The following is a 13,963-nucleotide window of genomic DNA, read 5'->3' on the forward strand; positions in this document are numbered from 1 at the left end:
CTCCATCTCTACAAAAAATAAAAATAAAAATAAATTGGCTGGGTGTGGTAGCGCATGCCTGTGGTTTTAGCTACTCAGGAGGCTAACGAAGGAGGATCACTTGAACCCAGAAGCTCAAGACTACAGTGAGCTATGATTGTACCGCTGCATTCTAGCCTGGGCAACAAAGAAAGAACCCCATCTCTAAAAAAAAATAAATAAATAAATAAAAAGGAGGGTTGTAACAACATGGCAAAAAGTTTACTGGGCATCTTTTTTATTTTTTTATTTTTTTGAGATGGAATCTCGCTCTGTCACCCAGGCTGGAGTGTAGTGGCGTGATCTTGGCTCACTGCAAGCTCTGCCTCCCGGGTTCACACCATTCTCCTGCCTCAGCCTCCCGAGTAGCTGGGACTACAGGTGCCCGCCACCACGCCCGGCTAATTTTGTTTGTATTTTTAGTAGAGACGGGGTTTCAACATGTTAGCCAGGATGGTCTCGATCTCCTGACCTCATGATCCACCCGCCTCGGCCTCCCAAAGTGCTGGGATTACAGGCGTGAGCCACCGCACCTGGCCCTGGGCATCTTTTTGCCTATAATAAAGCCAACCATCTAAAAACAGTTCAAGCCCTGGCTCTGGTACCTGTCAGCTGTGTGGCCCTGGGCGGGTCCCTCACTCTCTGTAAGCCTCAGTTGCCTCACCTGTGAAATGTATCTCACAGTGGTTGAGTGGATCAAGTGAAGGGCTGTATGTCAAGCCCCTGTCAAGCCACCTGGTACTCTGTGTCCTATGGATGGTAGCTGCCCTGAAGCAGGGCTTTGCAGACTGAAGTGCTCTCTCTTCAGAGGAAGTGCAGGTGTCCATCTCCTGGTGTGGGAGAGGCACCCTGTGCTCCCTGGCCCATGAGACAGGATTGGGTTTGGGGGGCCAGGGCAGGAGGAGGGGCCTGTCACCAGGGGAAACGGCTCATGGTGGAGCAGCTGAGGTGCAGCTGGGCCTGTGGCCTAGAAGGCAGTCTTGTGGGTGCCTCCTCCCCCAGCCACAACTCAGGTCTGCAGCTGGGTCCTGCCTCCTTCCGAGTGGGCCATGGCTGGGACATGGCTGCTATTTCTCCTGGCCCTTGGGTGTCCAACCCTACCCACAGGTGAGCCCCATCTTTGCATTCCTCTCTGTTCCTCCTCAGTCTGCCCAAGCCCATTCCCTCACTCTGGACCTCCCTGGGTATTGATGGGCTGCAGGGAGGCAGGACAAGAGCCATTTAGGGACCTCTGGGGAGGGTCTCACCCACTGTACTCTTCCTCCCAGCCACCTTGCTCTGGGGCTCCCACGTCTTCCTGCCCTGGAGCCCACAGTGTTGGTAGGGAGGCTGCACCTCTTAGAGGTATAGAGAAATGAGAACAAACTGGATGGGCATCCATAGAAGGTGGGGTTAGGGTAACCAGGGTGTGTGATGTGATATGCAATGATGGGATATGGGAAACAGTGTGAGGTCCTGTCCTGTCCTTCTTGCCCTCAGGGTGCCTGCCCTAGTTCAATAGGACTCAGGGTGTCCCAGGTTCACTCCCAGCTTGCCCTTATCAATGGGCTCAGGGTAGGTCCCAAGGCCTCTTCCCAGGGTATTTACCCCCACCCTCCCATGATCAAGGCTGGAGCCAAAGGACTCATGTCTTGAGGGGAAAATTCCAGCTTCATCTAGAAGCATGTGCATGTGTGCATGTGTGTGGTGAGGGAAGGTCCATGATTTTTGAGTCGGGGGGGTCTCCTTGATCTAAAGCTGGCCCCAAGTATCTCACAGGCACTCCTTCATTAGGGAGATAAACCACACCTATGTGGAACACAGGGTGCCCATGGCAGGAGGCCTGAGCTCGGGAAGGAAGTAACCAGGGTAAGCAGGAACAATCCTGGGAGGCTTCATGGAAGAAATGGAAGCAGAACTCAACTTGGGGAATGTCTCTATCTATGTAACTGAAAAGGCTCTGGAGGTTTTTTCTGGTTTTTGTTTTTGTTTTTTTTGAGACAGAGTCTCACACTGTTGCCCAGGCTGGAGTGCAATGGTGCGATCTTGGCTCACGGCAACCTCTGCCTCCTGGGTTCAAACGATTCTCCTGCCTCAGCCTCCTGAGTAGCTGGGATTACAGGTGCCCACCACCACACCCAGCTAATTTTTTGTATTTTTAGTAGAGATGGGGTTTCACTATGTTGGCCAGGCTGGTCTTGAACTCCTGACCTCATGATCTGCCCACCTTGGCCCCCCAAAGTTCTGGGATTATAGGCATGAGCCACCGTGCCCAGCCCATTATATTATTCTTATTATTATTTGCTTTTTTTTTTTTTTTTAAAGACAGAATTCACTCTGTTGCCCAGACTGGAGTGCAGTGGCACGATCTCAACTCACTGCATCCTCTGCCTCCCAGGTTCAAGCAGTTCTCCTGCCTCAACTTCCCAAGTAGCTGGGATTACAGCCACCCGCCACTCTGCCCAGCTAGTTTTTGTATTTTTAGTGGAGACAGGGGTTCACCATGTTGGCCAGGCTGGTCCCGAACTCCAGACTTCAAGTGATTCACCTGACTCAGCCTCCCAAAGTGCTGGGATTACAGGCATGAGCCACTAAGCCCAACCTAACCCCATAATATTGATGAGACCACTGGGACTCAGAAGAAATCTTCCTTCAACCTAAATAAATAAATAAATAATGAAAACAAAACAAAACAAACAAAAAGACTCAGAAAATTGGCTGGGCACAGTGGCTTACGCCTGTAATCCCAGCAATTTGGGAGGCCAAGGCGGGCAGATCACTTGAGGTCAGGAGTTTGAGACAAGCCTGGCTAACATGGTGAAACACCATCTCTACGAAAAATACAAAAATTAGCTGGGCATGGTGGCAGGTGCCTGTAATCCAGCTACTCAGGAGTCTGAGGCAGGAGAAATGCCTGAACCCAGGAGGAGGAGGTTGCACTGAGCCAAGATCCTGCCACTGCACTCCAGGCTAGGTGACAGAAATAGAATCAGACTCAAAAAAAGAAAGAAAGAGAAAGAGAGAGAGAGAGAGAGGAAAGAGAGAAAGAGAGAAAGAGAGAAAGGAAGGAAAAGACTGGGCACGGTGGCTCACGCCTGCAAGCCTAGCACTTTGGGAGACTGAGGCAGGTGGATCACGAGGTCAGGAGTTCAAGACCAGCCTGGCCAAGATGGTGAAACCCCGTCTCTACTAAAAATACAAAAATTAGCCAGGCGTGGTGGTAGGCACCTGTAATCCCAGCTACCCAGGAGAATCACTTGAACCCCAGCGGGCAGAGGTTGCAGTGAGCCGAGATCCTGCCACTGCACTCCAGCCTGGGCAACAGAGTGGGGCTCCATCTAAAAAAATAAAAATAAAAAATAAATACAAAAAAAGGCCAGGCGTGGTGGCTCATGCCTGTAATCCCAGCACTTTGGGAGGCCGAGGCGGGTGGATCACGAGGTCAGGAGATCGAGACCATCCTGGCTAACATGGTGAAAACCCTCTCTACTAAAAATACAAAAAATTGGCTGGGCTCAATGACTCATGCCTGTAATCCCAGCACTTTAGGAGGCTGAGGCGGGTGGATCGCCTAAGGTCAGGAGTTAAAGACCAGCCTGGCCAACATGGTGAAACTCCATCTCTACTAAAAATACAAACAATTAGCCGGGCACAGTGAGGGGCACCTGTAATCCCAGCTACTCAGGAGGCTGAGGCAGGAGAATCACTTGTATCCGGGAGCCAGAGGTTGCAGTGAGCCACATTTGCCACGCCATTGCATTCCAGTCTGGGCAACAAGAGTGAAATTCTGTCTCAAAAAAAAAAATACAAAAAATTAGCTGGGCATGGTGGCACATGCCTGTAGTCCCAGCTACTCAGAAGACTGAGACAGGAGAATCAGTTGAACCCAGAAGGGGAGGTTGCAGTGAGCCAAGATCATGCCATTGCACTCCAGCCCAGGCGACAGAGTGAGACTCCATCTCAAAAAATAATACTAATAATATAATAATAATAATAATAAAAGACTCAGAAAATTAAGTGAATGAGTCAGGAGTCACACTTAGCTCTGTCTGAAGCTATGTCCTAGATGGTCCACTATGTCACATGGCAAAATCTTAGTCACCCTTCAAGGTGAGATGGTTCATGGGATTTGGAGTCACAGAGATCTGAGTTCAAATCCTGACTGGACAACTTACCATTTATGTGTTAGTAGGATAATTTTTTGTTTGGTTTTGTTTTGTTTTTGAGACGGAGTCTCACTCAGTCGCCCAGGCTGGAGTGCAGTGGTGCGATCTCGGCTCACCGCAAGCTCTGCCTCCTGGGTTCATGCTGTTCTCCTGCCTCAGCCTTCCAAGTAGCTGGGACTACCGGTGCCCGCCACCATGCCCGGCTAATTTTTTGTATTTTTAGTAGAGACGGGGTTTCACTGTGTTAGCCAGGATGGTCTCGATCTCCTGACCTCATGAACCACTGGCCTATTTTTTTTTTTTTTTTTTGAGACGGAGTCTCGCTCTGTCACCCAGGCTGGAGTGCAGTGGCCAGATCTCAGCTCACTGCAAGCTCCACCTCCCGGGTTTACACCATTCTCCTGCCTCAGCCTCCCAAGTAGCTGGGACTATAGGCGCCCGCCACCTCGCCCGGCTAGTTTTTTGTATTTTTAGTAGAGATGGGGTTTCACCGTGTTAGCCAGGATGGTCTCGATCTCCTGACCTAGTGATCCGCCCGTCTCATCCTCCCAAAGTGCTGGGATTACAGGCTTGAGCCACCGCACCCGGCCTTTTTTTTTTTTTTTTAAATTTTTTGAGACAGAGCCTTGCTGTGTCGCCAGGCTGGAGTGCAGTGGCGTGATCTCGGCTCACTGCAACCTCTGCCTCCCGGGTTCAAGCAATTCTCCTGCCTCAGCCTCCTGCAACCTCTGCCTCCCAGGTTCAAGCAATTCTTCTGCCTCAGCCTCCTGAGTAGCTGGGATTACAGGCGCGTGCCACCACACCTGGCTAATTTTTTGTATTTTAGTAGAGACAGGGTTTCACCATGTTAGCCAGGATGGTCTCGATCTCCTGACCTTGTGATCCGCCTGCCTCAGCCTCCCAAAGTGCTGGGAATAAAGGTGTGAGCCACCACGACTACTCTAGGCTAACTATTTGGCTTCTAAGAAATCTTTCCTGAGGACCCTTTACCCCTACATCCTCACAAGATTCTCTGGCCTCCTTCCCTGCACTCTGGGACATTTCTTAAGTCTGGCTATACCTAATTCACAAAAAACTCCAGGCTGGGCAAAGTGGCTCATGCCTATAATCTCAGCACTTTGGGAGGCCCAGGCGTGAGGATCTCTTGTGCCCTGAAGTTCAAGACCAGCTAAGACAACATAGTGAAACCCTATTTCTACAAAAAATAAAAAATAAATTAGCCAGGTATGGTGGCACCTGCCTGTAGTCCCTGCTACTGGGAAGGCTGAGGTAGGAGGATCACCTCAATCCATGAGGTCAAAGCCTCAGTGAGCCATGATCATGCCATTACACTCCGGCCTAGGCGACAGGGTGACACGGTCTCAAAAAAAAAGAAAAAAAAATTGCAATGTTCAAAAATAACATTCTGGGCCAGGCGCGGTGGCTCATGTCTATAATCCCAGCACTTTGGGAGGCTGAGGTGGGAGGATCATTTGAGGTCAGTAGTTAGAGACCAGCCTGGTCAACATGGTGAAACCTTATCTCTACAAAAACTACAAAAGAAATCAGCCAGACCTGGTGGTGCACACCCATAATCCAAGTTACTTGGGAGGCTGAAGCAGGAGAATTTCTTGAACCCCAGAAGTGGAGACTGCAGTGAGCTGAGATTGTGATACTGCACTCCAGCCTGGGTAAGAGAGTGAGACTCCATCTCAAAAAAAAATAATAATAATAAATAAAATTCTGTTACATATTAAGTGAGCCATCTTTGCTGAAAAGAATAAGATTGCAGCCTGGGCCTAGTGACTCATGTCTGTAATCCCAGCACTTTGGGAGGCCGAGGCGGGAGGACAGCTTGAGCCTAGGAGTTTGAGACCAGCCCGGGCAACAAAGGGAGACCCACGTCTCTACAAGTATGGTAAAAATTAGCCGGGTGTTGTGGCACGTGCCTGTAGTCCCAGCTACTTGGGAGGCCAGGAGGCCGAGACTCCAGTGAACTATTACCACACCACTGCAGTCCAGCCTGGATGACAGAGCTAAACCCTGTCTCAAAATAATAATAATAATGATAATAAAAGATTGTAGGAAATAGGGATTATTTTGGAAAATATAGGAAAAATGTTTGTAGTACCCATATGACTTAGTTCTTAAGACTGTGAAATAATACACCTATACTTCAAATGGGTCAATTGTCTGGTATGTGGACTATATCCAAACAAAGCTTTTTTTTTTTTTTTTCACTCTGTCACCCAGGCTGGAGTGCAGTGACATGATCTCAGCTCACTGCAACTTTTGCCCGGGTTCAAGCAATTTTTGTGACTCAGTCTCCAGAGTAGCTGGGACTACAGGCGTATGCCACCACGCGCAGCTAATGTTTTTGTATTTTTAGTAGAGATGGGGTTTCACCATGTTGGCCAGGGTGTTCTCAAACTCCTGACCTAAGGTAATCCACCCGCCTCAGCCCCGCAAAGTGCTGGAATTACAAGTGTAAGCCACCACACCCAGCCTTTTTTTTTTTTTTTTTGAGACTGAATCTTGTGCTGTTGCCCAGGCTGGAGTGCAGCGGGATGATCTCAGCTCACTGCAACCTCCGCCTCCTGGGTTTAAGCAACTCTCCTGCCTCAGCCTCCCAAGTAGCTGGGACTACGGGTGCACACCACCACAACTGACTAATTTTTGTATTTTTGGTAGAGATGGGGTTCCACCATGTTGGCCAGGCTGGTCTCAAACTCCTAACCTTAGGTGATCGGCCTGCCTCAGCCTCCCAAAGTGCTAGGATTACAGGTGTGAGCCACCGCGCCCAGCCAACAAAGCTTTTTTTTTTTTTTTTTTTTTTTTGAGACAGAGTCTTGCTCTGTCGCCAGGCTGGAGTGCAGTGGTGTGATCTAGGCTCACTACAACTTCCCTGGTTCAAGCAATTCTGCCTCAGCCTCCCAAGTAGCTGAGATTACAGGCATGCGCCACACGCCCAGCTAATTTTGTATTTTTTTTTTTTTTTTTTTTTTTGAGGCGGAGTCTCGCTCTGTCGCCGGACTGGAGTGCAGTGGCCAGATCTCAGCTCACTGCAAGCTCCACCTCCCGGGTTTACGCCATTCTCCTGCCTCAGCCTCCCGAGTAGCTGGGACTACAGGCGCCCGCCACCTCGCCCAGCTAGTTTTTGTATTTTTAGTAGAGACGGGGTTTCACCGTGTTAGCCAGGATGGTCTCGATCTCCTGACCTCGTGATCCGCCCATCTCGGCCTCCCAAAGTGCTGGGATTACAGGCTTGAGCCACCGCGCCCGGCCTAATTTTGTATTTTTAGTAGAGATGGAGTTTCACCATGTTGGCCAGTATTGTCTCGATCTCCTGACCTTGTGATCTGCCTGCCTCGGCCTCCCAAAATGCTAGGATTACAGGCTTGAGCCACCGCGCCCGGCCAACAAAGCTTTTTTTTATTATTATTATTATTATTTTTTTTTTTTTTTTTTATTATTATTATTTTTTTTTTTTTTTTTTTTTTTTTTTTTTTTGAGGCGGAGTCTCGCTCTGTCGCCCGGACTGGAGTGCAGTGGCCAGATCTCAGCTCACTGCAAGCTCCGCCTCCCGGGTTTACGCCATTCTCCTGCCTCAGCCTCCCGAGTAGCTGGGACTACAGGCGCCCGCCACCTCGCCCGGCTAGTTTTTGTATTTTTAGTAGAGACGGGGTTTCACCGTGTTAGCCAGGATGGTCTCGATCTCCTGACCTCGTGATCCGCCCGTCTCGGCCTCCCAAAGTGCTGGGATTACAGGCTTGAGCCACCGCGCCCGGCCTATTATTATTATTTTTAAAAAGGCTGGGTGTGGTGCCTCATGCCTGTAATCCTAGCACTTTGGGAGGTCGAGGTGGGCGGATCACCTGAGGTCAGGAGTCCGAGACCAGCCTGACCAACATGGAGAAACCCAATCTCTACTAAAAACATAAAAATAAAAACTAGCTGGGGTGGTGGCGTGGGACCTTGGGAGGCTGAGGCAGAAGAATAGCTTGAACCCAGGAGGTGGAGGTTGCAGTGAGCTGAGATTGTGCCACTGCACTCCAGCCTGGGAGGCAGAGCGAGACTCCGTCTCAAAAAACAGACAAACAAACAAAAAAACTACAGGCTACAGAAAAAGGCTGAGAATAAAAGAAAAAACACCCATGCACACTCCACCTAGATTAACAAATGTTTAACATTTTTCCATGTTTAAATCAGACTTTTAAAAAAAGAAACAAAAAGTTACAGATATATTTGAGGCCCCTTCTAATCTCATTCCAGGTCCTGTTTCCTTCCCTTCCTCACCAGAGGCTGCCACAGCAGGGTATTACAAGTATTTGTTTGCACATTTACTGTCTTTCCCATGGAACTGAGTTCCTTGAGAGCAGGAACGATGACTTATCCAATGTTGTATCTCTAGTTCCTGGCACAGAAGGGGGCTCGGATATCATAGACAAGTGGATGGAAGGAGAGGCGGGTGAATGGATAGACAGATACATAGATGAAAGGTAGAAAGAATAGATGGAGGTGGCCGGGCGCAGTAGCTCACTCTTGTAATCCCAGCACTTTGGGAGGCTGAGGCAGGTAGATCACAAGGTCAGGAGATCGAGACCATCCTGGTTAACACAGTGAAACCCCGTCTCTACTAAAAAAAAAAAAAAAAAAAAATTAGCCAGGCGGGCGCAGTGGCGGGTGCCTATAGTCCCAGCTACTCGGGAGACTGAGGCAGGAGAATAGTGTAAACCTGGGATGCAGAGCTTGCAGTGAGCCGAGATCATGCCACTGCACTCTAGCCTGGGCAACAGAGCGAAACTCTGTCTCAAAAAAAAAAAAGAAAAAGAAGGAATACATGGAGGATAGATGGCTGATAGAAGAAAGGATGGATAAATAGGTGAGTGAATGAAAGGATGGGCAGATGGAGGGAAGGAAGGGTGGCTTGATGGGAAAATGCAAGGAGGGAGGAATGGATGAGTGGCTAGAAGGACAGGTAGATGGATGGTGGATGGATGGATAGACGGAAAGACAGAAATGTAGAACCCTAGCCTACAACACAATGCTGGCCTGGGAAGCCACAAGCTGGTCTAGCACCCACAGGTGCATGCTCTCTTGCAGGTGTGGGTGGCACACCCTTTCCTTCTCTGGCCCCACCAATCAGGCTCCTGGTGGATGGAAAACAGCAGATGGTGGTGGTCTGCCTGGTCCTTGATGTTGCACCCCCTGGCCTTGACAGCCCCATCTGGTTCTCAGCCGGCAACGGTAGTGCACTGGATGCCTTCACCTATGGCCCTTCGCCAGCAACGGATGGCACCTGGACCAGCTTGGCCCATCTCTCCCTGCCCTCTGAGGAGCTGGCATCCTGGGAGCCTTTGGTCTGCCACACTGGGCCCGGGGCTGAGGGCCACAGCAGGAGTACACAACCCCTGCAGCTGTCAGGTGGGGATGGAGCCTGGGCCCTTGCAGATGCTCCCTGTCCCCTTCCACACACCAGGGTATGGTTGGAGGGAGGGCAGGCTCCAGGCTGCAAAGGCATGAAGGGTGTCCAAGTGCAGAGCCTCCAGGTGAGGTGACACTTGGCTCAGGGGAGAGTGGCCTCAGGGCCATGAATTCTGGGATTTGCAACTGCAATATCTTTTTGAAATCCAGGCTCTGCAGCACGGCTTCCAAAGATAAAAATGCCTCCTTCCACCTAGAATTCATTATACACACATAGACATATCACCCTGTGTACATGACACCCTGTAAGGACCAAACTAATTAACAAATCACTACCAGTTATTGAGCATTGACTCTGTTCTAGGCAGTGTTCTATACACTTCACATTTATGAGACAGATCATATAATTCCCTCAATTTAACAGGCATGGGGAGGCTAAGTAACATGTCTAAAGCCAGTGATTTTTGTTTCCCCCTCCATTGTATTTTGAAACAGCAATTATTATCACTGACCAGATGACTTACTTCCTCTCTGGGGATTATCTCAGTTTTGTCATCTGCCAAATGGAAATGTTTGTTAACTAAGTACCCTGACTTCCAAAGAATGCCATGAAGACGGTCAGTTCCTTATCTGAGAGTGCCGGGCACCCCAGCCTCCCCAGGGCACAGAACAGGGAACAGTGCAAAGTGAGGGAGGTTTGGGCCCTCAGAGGACTTGCAGCAAATGGGCTCAGGGTTTCTGCTGCTGGCTCACTTGTCCATTTACCCCAATGCCTTGACACCCACGCTGTGCCAGGGCCTGGGCATAGCACTAGGGATGGCCTCCAAAGTGCATGGCCCATCCCCAAAGGCTCACTCCCTTCTCCTTGGACAACAGGAGAGGCTTCTACAGCCAGGACCTGCCCCTGGGAGCCTCTCAGGGGTGAGTACTCTGGGCAAGGGGTGGGGAATAAGAGGCTGGGACCAGGACCTTGGGCCTGGGGGGTGGGGCATTCAGCTCTGGCCTAATGGGTCTTACACAGGAGGTCAGTAGGTGTCCCATGTAGAGGCCGTCATGCTAGGTTGGGGCACTGGCTAGCATGGGCCTCAGTCTACCTAGGATAAGATGGGGGTGAATCCTTTGACCTTAGCCTAATTCCTGGACATTAGTTGAGAAGCACAGGTGACAGCTAATAGAGGGGTCTTTGGAGTCCTCCTTGGGCAGCCCAGGCAGGGGGTCTCAGCATTATAGGCCATGTAAATGGGAGGCTGTCTGGGGTGATGGAAAGAGCACTGGATGGACAGTCATGAAGTTGGGCTGTGGTCCAACTCTGCTTCCTGACCAAATAGAGAATTTGGAAGCTGGCACGGTGGCTCACGCCTGTAATCCCAGCACTTTGGGAGGCCGAGGTGGGTGGATCACAAGGTCAGGAGTTTGAGACCAGCCTGGCCAACATGGTGAAACCCTGTCTCTACTAAAAATACAAAAATTAGCCAAGCGTGGTAGCACACGCCTGTAGTCCCAGCTACTCGGGAGGGTGAGGTAGGAGAATCACTTGAACCCAAGAGGTGGAGGTTGCAGTGAGCTGAGATCGGGCCACTGCACTCCAGCCTGGGTGACAGAGTGAGACTCCATCTCAAAAAAAAAAAAAAGAATTTTGAGCTACTCTCTGCATCAGATGCTAAGTCCTGCCTGGCCCCCACCCTTACCCCCATGATTGTTAGGGAATAAAATAAAATGAAGGCCAGGAAGGTATTTATTATTACCAGTAAGAACGGAGGCTAGACACCGGGATGGACTTTCCCTGGAGGAGGGGGTCAAGGGGACGGGCAATGGCAAGGGCAGAGGACAAGGCCCTCTCCTCCGTGGACGTTCTCTCCTGGGGTGGGGGGCTGCGGGCTCCTGCGGGCTCCTGAGTGGTTCCTCCTCGCAGGAATGCCAGGCGGGGTGCTGTGGCTGGGGGTGCTGCGGCTGCTGCTCTTCAAGCTGCTGCTGTTTGACCTGCTCCTGACCTGCAGCCGCCTGCGCCACCCCGCGGGCCCACCGCCTTCCCCCGCAGCCGCCAGCCGCCTGCGAGCCCTCGGCTCCCACCGACTGTACCTGGCCACGGAGACTGGGGGACGAGAGGCCACCAGCTCACCCAGGCCCCAGCCTCGGGACCATGGCTGGAGTGACACCCCTCTGGGTCGGAAGCCTGGGAGCCCAGTCTGGGAGGAGGGGTCTTACCTCAGCAGATACCCCACCTGCCCAGCACAGGCCTGGTGCTCAAGATCTGACCTCAGGATTCCTTCCTCGAGTCTTGGAGTATTTTTTGCATGTGACCTGCCTCCTCCTCGGCAGGCTGGAGCTGCCTGAGGGCAGGGCTCTACCTCCCCCAGGCCACCCCTCCACCCCCCAGAATGGTGATCCACCCAGTTACCATTTAGGGGGTATTTAGGGAGCAGATGACTGAGAACATTAAAAAAGAACTTAAATGACATAGCAAATGAGAAATGTTTGAATTCATGTCTATCCTGGGAGGAGGGAATTTGGCAGTTAGAAGTAGGAGAAATCCAGGAAGGTTCCCTTGAGGAAGAGGGCTTCCTGAGAGAGAACTTGGGAACTACAGAGTGGGGCTGGTGGTTGGGAAGGCAGCTGTCCCATGGCTGTCTCCTCGCCCCACAGCAAGCAGGGAGGCCCCCTCTTCTTCTCACCCTGGCCCAACCTCTGTGTGAGATCAGGGCAGAGAGCCCAGGAAACCAGGAAGGTGGATGCTGGGTTGATGTGAACTCTTGTACAGACTCGACAGAGGTGAACAGGGCCAGGGTTTCCGGGGAACAGGATCGTTTTCAATGCCAAGAGTATGAGGTATTAATTCCAAACTTACAGTTTATTAATCAATTAAGAGTCATTATTCATTTGATAAATATTCTTTGAGCATCAACCCTAAGCCAGGTACTAAAGAGGCTTGGCTTTTTTGGTTTGGTTGTTTCCTAAAGAAGATTCTTACATTGATTGAGTATGAGGCTTCCACAGTAAAGCATAACATGTGTGTCCCCTGCTTGCCCAGTGCTGGCAGGAAATGCAGCCTTTCCCAAGGGTTGTCTGCTAGTAATCACTCCAAGAGACTCTGGGTGCTCTCATGTGAATCCACCTGTCCCTTGGGCCCCATAGGATAGTCTGCTGGATCAACCTTAGTCTTCCTTCCCCCAGGGAGGGGATGGGGAAATATGCCCCAGCACCCCAACACATGGTTTCAAGGACACCCTCAGGTTCCCTGAGCCTCTGTGCTCTCTCAGCTACTGTTCCATAAAAACTCTCACTGCCTCCTCCACTGCTCATCTCTCGCCAGCCTGAAAGGAGATTCTCCCACTTGCTTTGGGGATTCTTGGGTGGTGGTGGCTGGGGGTGGGAGGGTCACACAGCTTCTAGGGATGAATCTGTCCACCATCCCCACAAGGCATATTCCTTCCCTGACACACAGACTGAGAGAGGGGGTGGGCAGGGGCCAAGGAGGGGCCCAGCTATAACCTCAGACTTTCTCTGGCCACTATCCCTTCCCAGCTATCCAGCCAGATGCTGAGCCCAGGCCTCTCAATCTCCACTGTCAGGCTGGCTTAATCTTATTTCCCAGGAGGGCTTCTTAGCTGAGGTGAATCAAGGGCCATGACCAAGCTCTGAGCCTATCCAAGTTTGTATTGTATTTTAGTTTATTTTTTAAGACAGGGTCTAACTCTGTTCCTCAGGCTGGAGTGCAGTGGTGCAATCTCGACTCACTGCAATCTCTGCCTCCCGGATTCCAGCAATTCTCCCACCTCAGCCTCTCGAGTAGCTGGGACTACAGGCACGTGCTGCCATGCCTGGCTCATTTTTGTATTTTTTGGCAGAGACAGCGTTTCATCATGTTGGCCAGGCTGGTCTTGAACTTCTGACCTCAAGTGATCTGCCTGCCTCAGCCTTCTGAAGTGCTGGGATTACGAGTGTGAGCCACTGTGCCCAGCTTGAGCCTACCCAAGTCTTATCAAGCCTAGAAAACATGGAGGACCTCAGGATGGTGTCCTGATCTTGTACACTGCGGAATGCCACATGCCACAGCCTCCGCCTATCCAAAGTGCCTTGTTACCAACACAGTTGTTTTGGACAAGAAAAAGAGTTCAGAAAGTGACAAGGCCTGGGCCTCAGTGCTCTGAAGTCTTCATAAACTAGCATAAATATCCACCCTCTAGGAAGGAAACAAGAAGCTATCAGGGAACAGGGTTTTATGGCCAAGTTGCCAACAACTTCCCAGAGAAGCAACTTTGGTCTCTACAAGGACACTGAGTTCAGGGGCAGCCTGAAGAAGACCTCAAAACCAAGAGTGCTCCTCTTTATTTTTATTTATTTATTGTTTGTTTTGAGACGGAGTCTCGCTCTGTAGCCCAGGCTGGAGTGCAGTGGCA

The 13,963-nt window shown here is 50.7% G+C and overlaps 1 protein-coding gene across 1 annotated transcript; it reads left to right on the top strand.

Annotated features, from left to right (window-relative positions):
• Nucleotides 1–493: 493 nt before the first annotated feature.
• PTCRA (pre T cell antigen receptor alpha) lies at nucleotides 494–12,031 on the top strand. The gene is made up of 4 exons (XM_033217194.1): nucleotides 494–1,125; nucleotides 9,246–9,566; nucleotides 10,443–10,487; nucleotides 11,479–12,031. The coding sequence occupies exons 1-4, from the start codon at nucleotides 1,068–1,070 to the stop codon at nucleotides 11,898–11,900; spliced, it is 846 nt and encodes a 281-aa protein (XP_033073085.1). The 5' UTR covers nucleotides 494–1,067; the 3' UTR covers nucleotides 11,901–12,031.
• The last annotated feature ends 1,932 nt before the right edge of the window (nucleotides 12,032–13,963 follow it).

The sequence above is a fragment of the Trachypithecus francoisi genome, unplaced genomic scaffold (genome assembly GCF_009764315.1).
Source record: "Trachypithecus francoisi isolate TF-2019V2 unplaced genomic scaffold, Tfra_2.0 Lachesis_group10, whole genome shotgun sequence".
NCBI classification, from domain to species: Eukaryota; Metazoa; Chordata; class Mammalia; order Primates; family Cercopithecidae; genus Trachypithecus; species Trachypithecus francoisi.